Consider the following 13836-nt stretch of genomic DNA (forward strand, 5'->3'; position numbering starts at 1 on the left):
CCTCCTACTTCACCGGCATGGTCTCGGGGCCGCGGCGGGCACGGGAGGTGCGCGGCCTCACTGCCACGCGGTCGCCTTCCCCGTCTCCGTCATCACCTCCACCTCCTCGCATAGCGGAGGAGGAGGAGGCCCGGCTCATGCAGCGCGTCATGGAGGACTCCATGATGACGCATGATGAGCGCCAATGGCCGGGCCTAGACCGCGCGATGGCCCTCTCTGCGGCCGGCGACGACGACGACACCGGCGGCCAGTGAAGACAGCGACGTCCACGACATCGACTGGCCGTTTTTTACGTTAGTGTTATTATGTTTTAAGTTTTTTAACTGCATTTATTCACTTTTGAGTTAAGTTTTTTTTAATTACATCCAACACGGACATGATTTGAGGTACGGCCGCGCGGTGGGTGCACGCACGATCCAAGAGACAGAAACGGATATCGACGAATCCATTACTGTCCCAAACGGATAAAATCCGACCAAACCGAAAGTCCGTTTGGGATGATGAGGTGGAGTTGGCCTTACACCGTCAACCGAAGGCCCATAGGCCTCCATTTCCTCGCGGTCCCGCGGCCTTACACCGTCAACCGAAGGCCCATAGGCCTCCATTTCCTCGCGGTCCCGTGGCCCATGTCGTGGCCCGGTACACGAGAAGGCACTGAGCCCAGAGGGACGCACTGCCGGACGATCGAACGATCGGGTGCGTATATAAGCCGTATCGGACGGTTACCTTTATCGTGGACTCAGACCTAACGGGAACCAGTCGACCGTGCCATTCCCTTCTCCACAAAACCTCCCGCCGCGAAGACCCCACCCATTAAACCCTAGAAGTCGAGCCTCCCCTTGCCATCGCCGCCGCAGCCACCATGGGCTCCGCCAAGTCCTCCAAGTCCTCCAAGAAGCGGAAACCCGTCGCCCCGCCGCCAGAGTCGGACTCCGAGCCGGAGCAGACGGTTGACGAGACCGCCGCTGCCGAGGAATTCAACCAAGAGGAGCAGCCGCAGTCGGACGCGGGAGACGAGCGCCATGAACATGACAAGGAGGTGCAGGAGACGGGAAAGGAGAAGAAGAAGAAGAAGGACAAGGAGGGCTCGGGTATCCTCACCAGCATGCTCTTCTCGGAGCTCCCCATCTCCGAGCTCACCGCCAAGGCCATCAGGGAGATGAACTACACCCACCTCGCCCAGGTGCGTGCCCGAACTTGACTATTCAACCTAACCCGCGGCTCGTTTTTTTTCCTGGTCTCCTTGAAAGCTCGTTATAGAGTATGTTTCAGCAAAATATGTGTTGTGTAGGAGGACATACTGAATTTTGTGCAAATGGGTTTGACTGGCTACATGATTTCCCTTGTTCCTTTTTCTGCGTTTGCAGATTCAAGCTCGGTCGATACCTCATCTGTTGGAAGGAAGGGATGTGATGGGAGCTGCCAAGACTGGCTCAGGGAAGACACTTGCGTTCCTCATACCGGCAATCGAGCTCCTCTATAACTTGCATTTCTCACCGAGGAATGGCACAGGAGTTATTGTTGTTTGCCCTACAAGGGAGCTTGCCATACAGGTACGATTACCTAGAGAAATCATGCTACCACAATTGTTGCACTTCAGTTTAGCTGCGTTAGCACTGTTAGGCATTAACTCTCACCACGAGGAAAATGATGAAAAACCTGATGGGCCAGCTGATATAAGGTTATACTTTGTTGAAAAAAAGGTCTTACATAAATATAGTGGACATGGTTCTTTGCTGTACCTGTACTACATTTTTGAGATTACTATGCTTTTTTGTGGTATCTTTTTTCCACTTTTGATCATTCTGTTTAGTAATATTGGCAAATTGTTTACTTCAAAATTACTTCAATAGCGAGACGGAACAAATTACCAGTCAACTTTTGAAAGCCTTGCACTTTTGTGTTTCACTGTTCTTAATCACAAGTATTTTTGTTTTGGTCCAGACACACAATGTTGCCAAGGAATTGATGAAGTATCACTCACAAACCCTTGGATATGTAATTGGTGGCAATGGCCGGAGAACTGAAGCTGACCAGCTTGCAAAGGGGGTCAATTTGTTAGTAGCAACACCAGGCAGGCTGTTGGACCATCTGCAAAACACCAAGGGTTTCATATATAAGAGACTAAAGGTAAATAACTAGTATGCACCACATTTATGTCAAGGAACAGAGCAGATTTGTTACAAATTCACTTGTGTAGAAAACATAATCTCAGACTACTCAGAAATTTTACAATTCAATTTATTTTCAAAACGAAGTTCAAGAAAAGCTACGATTCATCATCGTGTCCGTGTCTTCTTTTCGTGCATGACCTAAAAATCCCATCTCTTTCTTTGTTTACAATGCTAAGTCGAATGTATACGCCACAGAAAAATCAATGCACACTGTCATAACTTTAATCTCATCTAACGTAACATGTTTTTTTACAATACACATCAATGTATGTAATATCATTTGAAATTTGCATTATCTTTTTTGTTTGTGCACTTTGGAGTCACCATTCCCAGTTTCTAAACTGATAAGTTAACATATGGTTTTCATTTATTGCATTGCACGTGCACTCCTGTCGTGACTGTAAGATGCGCCTCATAGAGCTGCTGAAGCTGGTTGCATAACTCGCACATAAATTGGAAAAAGAAACGGTATCAGTCATAAAAGGAGATGGGCAATATATCTACTGAAGAAAATAAGAAACCTGTATTCATCCCTTCATGTATCAAATACACAAAGTTAAGAATTCAGAAACTACTAACCATTATGATTGGGCATGTCTTATTCTATTAAGATGCGTTAGTTAGGTTGTGTTGCGTATGCATCACTCTAGAAAATAAGCATCTTCTAAACACCACACACATTGTCCATACAAAAAGAAACTGAGAATATAAATCAAAATCTGAACTAAACTAGGTGCACACAAGTTGCTACTCATCAAGGAAGAGAAAGAGTCAGGATCTGTGGTCCACGCCTTGCTGAATGGCCAAAGCAGACTCCATTATAGAGAAAAAATACAAACAGGTGCAGCTGGTACCAAAGTAGCAGTCTGGTAGAGGAGAGGGAGTAGAAAGTAGGAGGCCAAAGACCAATTAGTTATTTTAGGAGAGGAGCCATGCTGGCTAGCTAATATAGAATTATTTTGCATTAGGAAAATCAATACTTAAATAAAGGAGCTAAATCACAAGTGTCGAATATCTGTTCTTGCCAATATTAGAGTACGGAGAGGGAGTGGTGAGGATCATTTAGATAGGGCAGAATAGCTATCTCAGCCAAAGTTACTGGGCATATATTTGAGTAAATAGATCATATAATGCTATATGTTCCCGTCAGTTTAATAATTTCAATCTTTGAATTAAGGACCTATAAGCTAGTGTATCAGGCTATTATAGCTCAGTACGAGTAGAAATTAAGTGTGTGTCTATGTGCTTAAGAGCTAAAAAGCACGGATACGGCGACACGGACATGGGGACACGGGATACGGCATTTTTCAAAAACAGCCAATCGCGGACACGGCAAGTATATATAAAAATAAATAAAATATGCCATGTAATATATAGTGAAAGACAGGAAAAAGAGAAACCGAGATGAGATTAGAATACTGGCCCATTTCCATTTGTTGTCTCCTTTATCAAGTGCTCAACAATTGGCTACCGTCGGTGGCGCTCCCAAACAACATCCTCCCTAACACTAAGCAACAATCAAAACAGCAGCAGCAGCCAGCACGTACTAACATGCAAGTGAGCAACAGCTCAAGAGCAAGCAGCAACGACATGGACACATGGGGAAGCAAGCAGTAACAACACAACAGCATGAAATCGAGCAAAGAGATGAAGAGGTTCAGGAGAGGCTGCTGGGATTATCTGCTCGAGCGTGGTTGCCATTGGGAGGTGGCGGCGGCGGCGGCCGAATCCAAGCGCCGCCGCCGGCGGTGGTCGAATCCAGGCGGCGGCGGCGGCGACGACGACGGGTTCGTCTGAGAGCAGCTTTTCTTTTCGTGGCGAGCGTGTGCGCAACCCAGCAAAATAGGGTTTGTATCGGGCTTTTATTGGGCTTCCCGTGTCCCCAACGTATTCTATACGTATCCCAGCCGTGCCTTTGCTTTTTTTCGTTTCTTTTAATTCAGAAATCGGGGATGCTGGGGGCCGTATCGCCGTGTCCCGTCGTATTAGCACGGCAATTCGGCAGTTTTGGCCGTGTCCGTGCTTTGTAGCTTAAGAGTATATCCATGTTAGTATCAAGACCCTAGCCAGCCAATAATGGGATTTAGTTGAGCATCCTAACAGTAGGTTATATTGTCGAGGCAATGCAAGGAGACGGTCAGCTCTGATGCAGCATGATGAAGGGCCCCGGCACCTCTCCGATATGCATAAGGACACCTACAGTATTTTAGAGTCAGCACTGCCTTTATACCAGGCCCTGCTTGCTACCTCTAAGCTTTGTGAAAACACACACAATGTATAGAGGCTGAGGTCACCTCCTAGATGGACCCAAATGATTAAAAAATACTCCCTCTGTCCCCTGATATAAGATGTTTTTGCAAGCTGTTTCAGCTTGCAAAAACGTCTTATATTATGGGATGGAGGGAGTACATACTTCTCAGCCTGTGCATAATTCTCCAAGTCTGCCAACCTTCTCAACCTCACAGCTGGGACTGCTCAGTTATTTTATTAAGTCCACCTCCAAGCTGTGAGGTGATGATAATGTTTTTAGATTAGAGGCTGGAGTGTGCAATGTATGGTGGTCAACTCTAAGAGGAGAGTGTGTCTTTAGAACCTACACCAAACACTTGACGACCTAACTGTAACATGCAGCAGAACACAGTTTACTTGGAAGGCGGAATTCATACCGACAAGATAATGTCCAAGGCCAGCTGTTTGCTTTAGCAACATGGACAGCTAATTTTAAGCATATGCAATGCTTGCCTGCTTGATTTGTTGTGCCATTGCTGTGTGATTATTGCAGAGCCTGACCCCTTTCTCTCTTAATTTGTCTCTCTGACATCTCTCAATCTATTATTTTTTGTAGTGTCTTATAATTGATGAAGCTGATCGCATTCTTGAGCAGAACTTTGAGGAAGATATGAAACAAATATTTAAACGCCTTCCCCAGGTATATTTTCATATAGCCGTCTGACAATTTTCACTTGATACACATACCACAGTTTATCAACTTTATTGGCATTTAACCATTTATTCATTCTTATTCACTATGATCGATGCACAGAATCGGCAGACAGTTCTTTTTTCTGCGACACAAACTAAAGAGGTTAGTGGATTTGTCCTGAAGTCCCAACTTTTAAGTTGATTCTTGATGTTTTTCTGTCTCCATGAATTTACTGGTATTTTTAATCCACAGGTTGAAGATTTTGCCAAGTTGTCATTTGAGAAAAACGAAGAAAGGAAAGAAAAACCTGTTTATATCTCAGTTGATGATGGTAAATCAAATGTAAGAAAATGATTTGTCACACCATTCGTCTCTCTATTTTGAGGACTTCTATAGTAAAAATAACAATGATGTTCCTACAGGCTACCGTGGAAGGCTTACAGCAGGGCTATTGTGTTATTCCTAGCGACAAGAGGTTTTTGGTTCTGTATGCTTTCCTAAAAAAGAAACAGTCTAAGAAGGTCATGGTGTTCTTTTCATCATGTAGCTCAGTAAAGTTCCATGCAGAACTTCTAAATTTTCTCCAGATAGAGTGTGAAGATATCCATGGGAAACAGAAACAGCAGAAACGAACTACAACATTCTTTAACTTCTGTAAGGCAGACAAGGGCATCTTATTATGCACTAATGTGGCAGCACGTGGACTTGATATTCCTGATGTGGTGAGGTTTTTGACTAACATTTTATTGAAACCATTGTAATGAATTTTTCTTTTCCCTTGGTAACTGAATGATATTGCCCTTGTTTAGGATTATATTGTGCAATATGACCCTCCAGATGAACCAAAGGTTTGTGATGTTACTTGTTCTAGTTACATTTACATTTTCTACTCTCTATCTTTTTACTGCACTGACCAATTCAAATTTGACTTTCAGGATTACATTCACAGAGTTGGTCGTACTGCACGTGGTGAAAAAGGCAAAGGAAGCGCCTTATTGTTCTTGTTGCCACAAGAACTGAAGTTTCTTATTTACCTGAAGGTAATAAATTTTATACGATCTCTCTGTCTGTCTATCTCTCTACAGATAACAGAAACCACATGTGTAATGGTGTCTGCAGGCAGCCAAGATTTCTCTCACAGAATACGAGTTCAATAATAAGAATGTGCCAAATTTACAATCGCACCTTGTAAGTGCATCTTTTGTGATAATTAAATTATTCCAATCCATTTTTTAAAAGGATGCCCAGAATTTTTAACTGAGTTGTTTGGCAGGAGAACATCGTTGGCGAGAATTACTTCCTAAACCAGTCAGCTAAAGAAGCCTACAGATCCTACATCCTGGCATACAACTCACACGCCATGAAGGACATTTTTAATGTTCATGATCTTGACATGAAGGTATAATTGTTGTCAAGTTCTTTCTGAAGACTCAGTATTTGGTTCATGTGCACCACCAGTTCTTACTTGTATACTATGATTTGGTTTGCTTTACAATCCACTGCGCGTGTTAGTATGCGGGAGGAAATTTGTCTTGCTGTCACTGCATTTTCCAAATATTCCAGCTGTCGAGTAGAGGCACCTGTGCACTAGTCTTCCTTATCCTCTCTGTGGTAGTGGCATTTTGCTTTATTTGTCCACCTTTGGCACTTTGAGAATCTCTTTTTTCGTTGACTTAGTTTAGAAGTGAGTGAGCTGGGAAGTAGCTGATATTTGTCGTTGTCACCTTGTATAAATGTCAATGCTTGATGTGCATGAAGTGAGTTAATTGTATGTATGGTTAGAGTTTGGGACTTGGCAGGAAAATGGATGACATATCTAATTCCTTGTTCTCTGGTGGCAGGCTGTAGCAGCATCATTTTGTTTTAAGAACCCTCCAAAAGTGAACCTTGATTTGGAGAGCAGCGCTTCTAAACGTCGTAAGACGAGGAAAGTGGATGGTGGGGCGAGGAGGCATGGTATCAATGCCGCAAATCCTTATGGAAGGAAGGGTGGTGATGATAACAGGCAATTTGCAAGATTCTAGAGGTCCGGCCAGCCAGCCAGCCAGCCTATGAGTGGTCTCTAATGATGGTAAACTCTAATGTTAAGCATTGATACCATGGCTTTGAGTGTTTTATGATGTCTCTGGTAAACTGTAATGTTAAGCAGGCAGAGTTTAGAAGGCACTTTTTGGCTCTGTAAGATTTTGTTAGATAGCTCGATACACAATTTTACGTACTAGGTTGATGCCTGGATGATTTGAGAAACAAAGAGTCGATCCCTGTTATTGCAAGTGTTTTAGCAGATGTTTGCTTCGGTTTTTTCATGAGTTCATGCAGTGTTGTTGCCTGAAGGAAGGAGATGTTGTTGGGAGTAGATAGTTTGAGGTGCCATTAGTGAGATTTTAGCATACGAGTCCTGAGTGTTGAGTTTGAGACATGATAAAGTTCTTCACCGTTTCATTGTACAAGCACAAAAGTGTGAAGAATAACTCTAGAGGATTATTTTCATTATTGCTGCTGTCATACTCATATGTTTTGCTTTGCTAGGAAAGTAGTACGTAGTATATTCCTAGGAGCCCAGTGGTTGGACTTGGGTGGGTCGCCACATGGTCTTGTGGAAGCAGAGCAGCCTCTCCCCCCCCTCGTTTGACACGGCCATCCGGACCTCCCAATGCAGAGATGTGGCGATCCTCTCCACCTCCTCGGCCGTCTCCCTGTCTTCACGGACTATCATCTTGCCCTCCGGCCTGAGGATCCGGTCCACCTCCGCCATCACCAGCCTCACCTTGCACCTGTACTTGAGCTTGGAGAAGAGATGGTCGGCGTGGACGAGATCGTACGACCTCGGGTAGGTGCTCAGAGACTCACACCAGTCGTGGTACATCCCCAAGAGCCCGCGCTCGTAGATGATGGGCAGCGTATCCGGCGACTCCACCGGCACGATGTTCATCACCCACACCTTCATGTCGTGCAGCGCCGCCGCCAACCTGATGGATGGATGGATCGATCAAGACATGTACTCACTAGACAAGGATAAGGATACGGAAGCCATGTACTCACTACACAAGGATAAGGATATGGAAGCCATGTACTCACTACACAAGGATAAGGATATGGAAGGACGTTGGCCGATGCAGGAGGGCGGATAAGGATATGGAAGGACGTTGGCTGATGCAGGAGGGCGGGTATGGCTTACCCGCCGTAGACGGATCGCATGTCGATGACGTTCCTCACGTTGTTCCAGTCGATGCCCATGCCGCTCAGGTACGAGCTGTTGACCGACTTCCTCCAGTGCTCAGTGTCCGCCGCCAAGTCATCCGCCGCAGGCTTGCCGTACACGCCCACCTGGCTCTCGTTCAGCCAGTAGGGCGCCGCCGTCAGCCTCTCGGGCCACTGCTCCGGCCACCGCGAGCCTCGCGCCCCTGGCTCGGTGGCCACTCTGTGCATGCACGCCTGTAGCGTTATGTTCCTGCCATGCAATTACAGTGCAACAAGCATAGCATCAGAGCAAGCGATTCAACAATCATGCGCATGCGTCCTTGGTACTACCATGCGGCGTTGGGGTCATCCGACTCCTCGCACAGCGCCGGCTCCGCCCGGCTCCTCTTGCTGTAGCACTCGTTGCTGGACGGCTTCTTGAAGATGACCATGGCGGTCTGGTCCACCGTGTCGCTCGTCCTCGTCACCATCTCCCAGCACATGGACTTGGTCAGTGCAGCCATGGCCTGCCAGATCCCCACGTTCTCCGCGTCCTTCCGATACACCGGCGTGGCTGACCACACGAAGAGACCACCGGGACGGAGCAGCCGGTTCACCTCCAGCAGCAGCTTGCCTCCCTCGATGTGCCACGGCACGCGGCACCGCGCACAGTGCACCAGGTCGTAGGCGCCGCCGGGGAAGGGGAGCCGCTTCGTGCCCATCACCGCGGAGATAGCCGGGATCCCGCGCTCCAGCGCGAACTGCACCTGCGCCTCGTGCTCGTCCTTGGGCGCGAAAGACATGGTTAGCACCTCCTTGTCGAACAGGTACCCGCCCAAGCTTGCCACGCCGCAGCCGACGTCAAGCGCCACACGGCTGTGTGTCCCCCACGCCACCGCTGGGAGCGCCTCCTGAATCACGTCGATGTAGTGCGACGCGCCGTTCAGGAACTGTGTGCCGCCGCCGGGGAACACCAAGTGCTCGCCGTCGCCGGAGACCCTCACCCAGTTTTGGTGCCCCTTGTACAGCGCCAGTTTGGTGTGCGGCACGTTGTTGTACCAGATCTTCTCGCGGCTTTCCGGCCACGGGATCGGCTGCCGGTAGCCCTCCGGCAGCGGCACCAGGCATGACGGCGCTGGGGACGGGCAGTGCCGCTCGCGGTGCTCGTAGTGCTTGTTGCTCTTGAGACCCTTGATGGCCGCCTCGTTGTCCAGGCACGGGATGTAGTCCGCGCCGGCGGTCGTGTTGCACAGCTTCCAGACGTACGAGGCCTCCTCTGTGGAGGACTCACCGCCGCCGACGACCACATTGTCTTTCTTCTTGTGCTCCTTCTTCTTCCTGCTGGTTCGCGCCTCCTCCTCGCTCGACTCCGTCGCCTGTGTCGGGAACGTGCCGTCCTGCTCGGCCGTCGTCGTAGTCTCGTTGAGCAGCTCTGCCTGCCCGCTCGGCAGCAGCTCTGCCGTTTCTGTGTCGCCACCGGTCACCGGCTCCGTCACTGGCCTCTCTTCGCCTTGGGTGGTGCTGCTACTGTTGGTTAGAACCATCCCGTCTTCTTCAGAGAGTGTGCCATCTACAGATGTAGATGTCTGGTTCCTGGGCGTGTCCTTCTTGTCGATGACAGTTTGGTTCTTGGATGCAGCGCCAGTGTCGTCACCGGTCCGGTCGTCGAAGGCCGTCTGGTTCTTCTCCGTGCCGTCTTCGTTAGCTTCTTTTGCGTAGGCCGGCGTCTCTTCAGCATTCTTGTTGGTGATGTTATCATCTTTCTCACCCTTCTTCTCGGTCGGCGCCGCCTCGTCCTGACCGTCGTTCTCCATAGTGTCGGAGCTCTTATCAACCTGGTCACCAGTGTCCGTGGTGTTTCTAGGCTCCTCCTCCGTGTTCTGCTCGGCGCTGTTGCCGCCGCTCTGGTTCGTGCCTGTCGACGGATCGTCGGTCGTGGCCTCCTCTGTGTTACTCTGGACTTTCTTGTCAGGGTTTTCCTCCGGCTTTGCCACATCCCCGCCATCCGTCATGCCGCTGTCCTCAGGGAATGTGAGGTTCTTGGACGGTGACTCGGCCCCGGCTACGGTGTTGCCGTCGGGCTTGCCTCCAGTAGTGCTGTTGGCGTCGGCATCTGTCGTCGTCTCGGCGCTCTGGTCGACCTCCGTCCTTTGCACGGCGGGACTGTCGTCGTCGTCCTTCTCCTTGGCGGCCTTGTCTGTTGTCTTCGTCATGTCTTCGGCGTCGCCTCCCTTGACGACACTGCGGGTCAAGGCGACGTCCGTTTCCTCCCCGGACTTGTCCGGTGAGACGCCCATCGGGACGTTGCTCGTGGACGCCATCATCCACGCGCCGACGAGGCAGAGCACCACGAAGAGGACGACCGTGGCCGTCGCGCAGGACGACGCGGGCCGCCGGGCGCCACCGCCGCTGACGTCCAGCGGCAGCCTCTGGTAGCGATCTCGATCAAACAACGGCATCTTCCCTTTCCTACAGCTCTTGTTCCAGCAAGCTCATGCGCTAGGCCTGGCTTATCATGTGAAGAAACAAGAATTAAACGTGTATGATCGGACAAATGTGAAGAAACGAGATGAAATGTCCTGGAACGGCCACGCACCTCAATGGCCGAGCACGATGAATCACTGGATCGGCAGCTCCAGACTCCAGTGCCGGCCGGCGTCGAATTCGATGGCAAGCGAGAAGGGTGCCTCGTTCCGACCGGCGGCACCACCGCGGCTGCAGATCAATGTCGAGCTTTCTGCGCGCTTTGCTTGGAGACGTAGCGATGGATTATGAAATAAAAGGAGCGTCTTTCAAATGGGTCTACCGGAACCCTTTCTATTTCCCAACAAGAAGCAACGGGGCATGCAAAGCAAGCATGCATGCTTCTTTTATTGGGTGGGGGAGAAGGCAGGAGGCGCCAAGTGTGGAACCGGAGTGACCGACCACCAACGCCACTCTCCCCGCCCTTTGTGGCTCCATTGCCATGCAAAACTCTGGCTAAATTTTCTTCATGTTGGAAAAACATCGCGTCGCGCTCGCGCTCGCGCGCTTGTATATCCATGGACAAGACGAAGCTCCACCTAGCCTTGATGAGTGTCAGAGACTAAACAAGCCCAACCTTGACGGAACAAGCGTTGAACCCCAATGCAGCCATAGCATATAATAGTAGCAAGCTATAACTGAACGAGAAAGCTTCTCCTGTGCGATCTCCGATTTGTTTTAGGATCAATTTTTATTGGACGCTGATACCGCCTACATGTGTGATGGGAGCAACATCCGCTCACACACCTATAACATAAATATTGAGTCACGTCATCGCATGCATATATGTTAGAATCTTTTTGAATTTCTAATTTTTAAAATGTTTTATCTTTTAAATGAAAAATCCGATTGAAGATCCGTTTTACCATTAAATTCATCGTGACGAGGTCTTCGAAACTAGATTTCATATTAATATGTTTTGACGACTTCTTTTTGGGGTTAAAAGTTGACATGTCTGTTGCACATGAATTGCCACGGTGTTTACATTAAAGTTGTTATGATATGTTTCAGCTATTTTTTCTTTTACCTCTAAAAGTAATTTTGGACATATTATAAAATGGGGAATTAAGAAACTAGACTTGCCATAAGCCATAAACTAAAATTGCCATGATGATTTTTTTTAACACAGTATACATGCAAACGCTTATACATACACACATACATTCACATAGTGAATTACTTAAATTTGCCATGATACATGCACTTAAATTTGTCATGGTTCACACAAAAAATAATTTACATGGGTGTCATGGTCAAAATACTAAAATTGCTATGATCTATAAACTAAATTTGTCATGATGGATCACTAAAAATTGCCATGATTCATGCATTAAATTTGCCGTGATTAATTATTAAAAATTGCCTTGGTCAATTAATATAAATTACCGTAAAAAGTAGTTTAAAATATAACGATAGCTTTAAATCTAGAAGAAAAAAAAGATAAAACATGCCATGGCAACTTTAGTGTAAACACAATGACAACTATTGTATAAACATCATGGCAACTTTTGGCTAAAAGAAATTTTCATCGAAACATATTAACATGAGATCTAGTTTTGAAGAATTCGTCGAGACAGATTTAATGGTAAAAACGGATTCTTAATTGAATTTTAAATTAGAAGATAAAACATTTTTAAGCCAAAACCAAAAAGATTTTCGCTAATGTCATTTTTTTAACGTGGCAAAATGGATGGTAATGGAGGCGTTTGGGCCATGTTGCTTCGTGCCACTCGTGTAGGCGTTAACATTTTTCTTTTTTATTTCCTTTTGTTGAAAATCGTAGTATGTCCGTTTTTGCTTCTTCTTTTTTCACATAAAAATTGGTGCGCACAACATGATTCGATCCTTGTATCCCTCATGAGGTAACTAAATTAGCCAAGCAGCTCACCTATGTTTCTTTTTCTTGACAAAACGAAACCAAATAGGCTATTTAACTTGTCTCCTCTACGTTTGCACAAAAGTTAACGCAATGTCCAATCTTTTCCACACTTAAGTAGACTATATTTTACCAACTCATCTAGAGTTGATGACATCGTGGTAATTTTGATGACCAGGGGCTACACCCCAATCACTTTTGTATGAATATCAGGGTAACTCACATATCACAAACCTGATAAGTTATACTCCCTTCGTCCCAAAATTCTTGTCATAGATTTGTCTAGAAATAGATGTATGTAAATACTAAAACATGACTAGATACATTTATATATAAACAAATCTAAGACAATAATTTTGGGACGGAGGGAGTATAACCCACTCTTGATAACTTTGGCGTGGGAGTGGGGGTTGGTGAAATATCCTCCCGTAACTTTGGTGTGAATAACATAGTAACTCACACATCAGTGACCTCAGAACTTATGCAACCCGGTCCTAATAACTTTGACGAAAAGAGGTGATGAAATATACCCCCGATAACTTTTAAGTGAATATCATGGTAACTCACACATCACTGACAACTTATGTACTTCGGTCTTGGTAAATTTGGTGACCGGATGAAGGGATGCACGTCGATGAAACACCCTCGGTTAATTTTTGTGTGAATAGCTTGATAACTCACAAATCGCATATTTGATAATTTTTGGGAGAAAAAGATGTTGGAACAAATCTTGATGTTAGCAGTTTCCATACTTGTAGTTTTATAGCCTAAAAAATCACGCTAAAGCTAAGAACTGAAGTCAAGAATTTAATATTGAGATCTTAACACACTAGCCAACTCACCCACTACATGGCTCCTAACAAGGTTAAATAAAATACCACTTTTTTGACCATTTGAGGTGAAAAAGTTGTTGAAACATACTCCCGGTAACTTCAGTGTAATCAAGATGATAACTTACACACAACTAACCTGATAACTTACATATAAACACACCAATAACTTTTCACCTTGGGTGAAAAGTTTTAGAAATATCCCGTGATAATCAAGTGCAAATAGCATGGTAATTTATGCACGAGTCACCCGATAACTTACAAACAACACATTGATAACTTTTGACCCATGGGAAAAACGTCACTGAAACATGCCCCGATAACTTCTGT

At 46.5% G+C, this 13836-nt stretch overlaps 2 protein-coding genes across 3 annotated transcripts; one reads left to right on the forward strand and one right to left on the reverse strand.

Annotated features, from left to right (window-relative positions):
• The first annotated feature begins 730 nt into the window (after positions 1 to 730).
• On the forward strand, positions 731 to 7398 carry LOC123399846 (DEAD-box ATP-dependent RNA helicase 27). The gene is made up of 12 exons (XM_045094229.1): positions 731 to 1183; positions 1368 to 1553; positions 1945 to 2130; positions 5020 to 5103; positions 5218 to 5259; positions 5350 to 5439; positions 5520 to 5819; positions 5907 to 5945; positions 6033 to 6137; positions 6217 to 6285; positions 6371 to 6496; positions 6939 to 7398. Exons 1-12 carry the CDS (start codon positions 863 to 865, stop codon positions 7119 to 7121), a joined length of 1731 nt encoding a protein of 576 aa, XP_044950164.1. The 5' UTR covers positions 731 to 862; the 3' UTR covers positions 7122 to 7398.
• A 120-nt stretch (positions 7399 to 7518) lies between these two features.
• LOC123399845 (probable methyltransferase PMT26) lies at positions 7519 to 12209 on the reverse strand. 2 transcript variants are annotated; one of them, XM_045094227.1, is made up of 4 exons: positions 10874 to 12209; positions 8629 to 10782; positions 8276 to 8548; positions 7519 to 8066 (listed from the first exon to the last, which is right to left on the reverse strand). In XM_045094227.1, the coding sequence occupies exons 2-4, from the start codon at positions 10734 to 10736 to the stop codon at positions 7649 to 7651; spliced, it is 2799 nt and encodes a 932-aa protein (XP_044950162.1). In that variant the 5' UTR covers positions 10737 to 10782; positions 10874 to 12209; the 3' UTR covers positions 7519 to 7648. The 2 variants fall into 2 exon arrangements, with proteins under 2 accessions (XP_044950162.1, XP_044950163.1); XM_045094228.1 differs by lacking the exon at positions 10874 to 12209 and having other exon boundaries at positions 8629 to 10862.
• Positions 12210 to 13836: the final 1627 nt, after the last annotated feature.

Source organism: Hordeum vulgare, chromosome 5H (genome assembly GCF_904849725.1).
Source record: "Hordeum vulgare subsp. vulgare chromosome 5H, MorexV3_pseudomolecules_assembly, whole genome shotgun sequence".
Classification (NCBI taxonomy): domain Eukaryota; kingdom Viridiplantae; phylum Streptophyta; class Magnoliopsida; order Poales; family Poaceae; genus Hordeum; species Hordeum vulgare.

Bases quoted from the DNA above. Each gene is read 5' to 3' on its own strand.
- LOC123399846 (XM_045094229.1), top strand. From the start codon at position 863: ATGGGCTCCGCCAAGTCCTCCAAGTCCTCCAAGAAGCGGAAACCCGTC. The intron at 1,184-1,367 runs GTGCGTGCCCGA...CTGCGTTTGCAG, and splicing joins ACTACACCCACCTCGCCCAG to ATTCAAGCTCGGTCGATACC. The intron at 1,554-1,944 runs GTACGATTACCT...GTTTTGGTCCAG, and splicing joins CAAGGGAGCTTGCCATACAG to ACACACAATGTTGCCAAGGA.
- LOC123399845 (XM_045094227.1), bottom strand. From the start codon at position 10,736: ATGCCGTTGTTTGATCGAGATCGCTACCAGAGGCTGCCGCTGGACGTC. The intron at 8,549-8,628 runs GTAGTACCAAGG...ATTGCATGGCAG, and splicing joins GATGACCCCAACGCCGCATG to GAACATAACGCTACAGGCGT. The intron at 8,067-8,275 runs GTAAGCCATACC...TCCATCCATCAG, and splicing joins ATGCGATCCGTCTACGGCGG to GTTGGCGGCGGCGCTGCACG.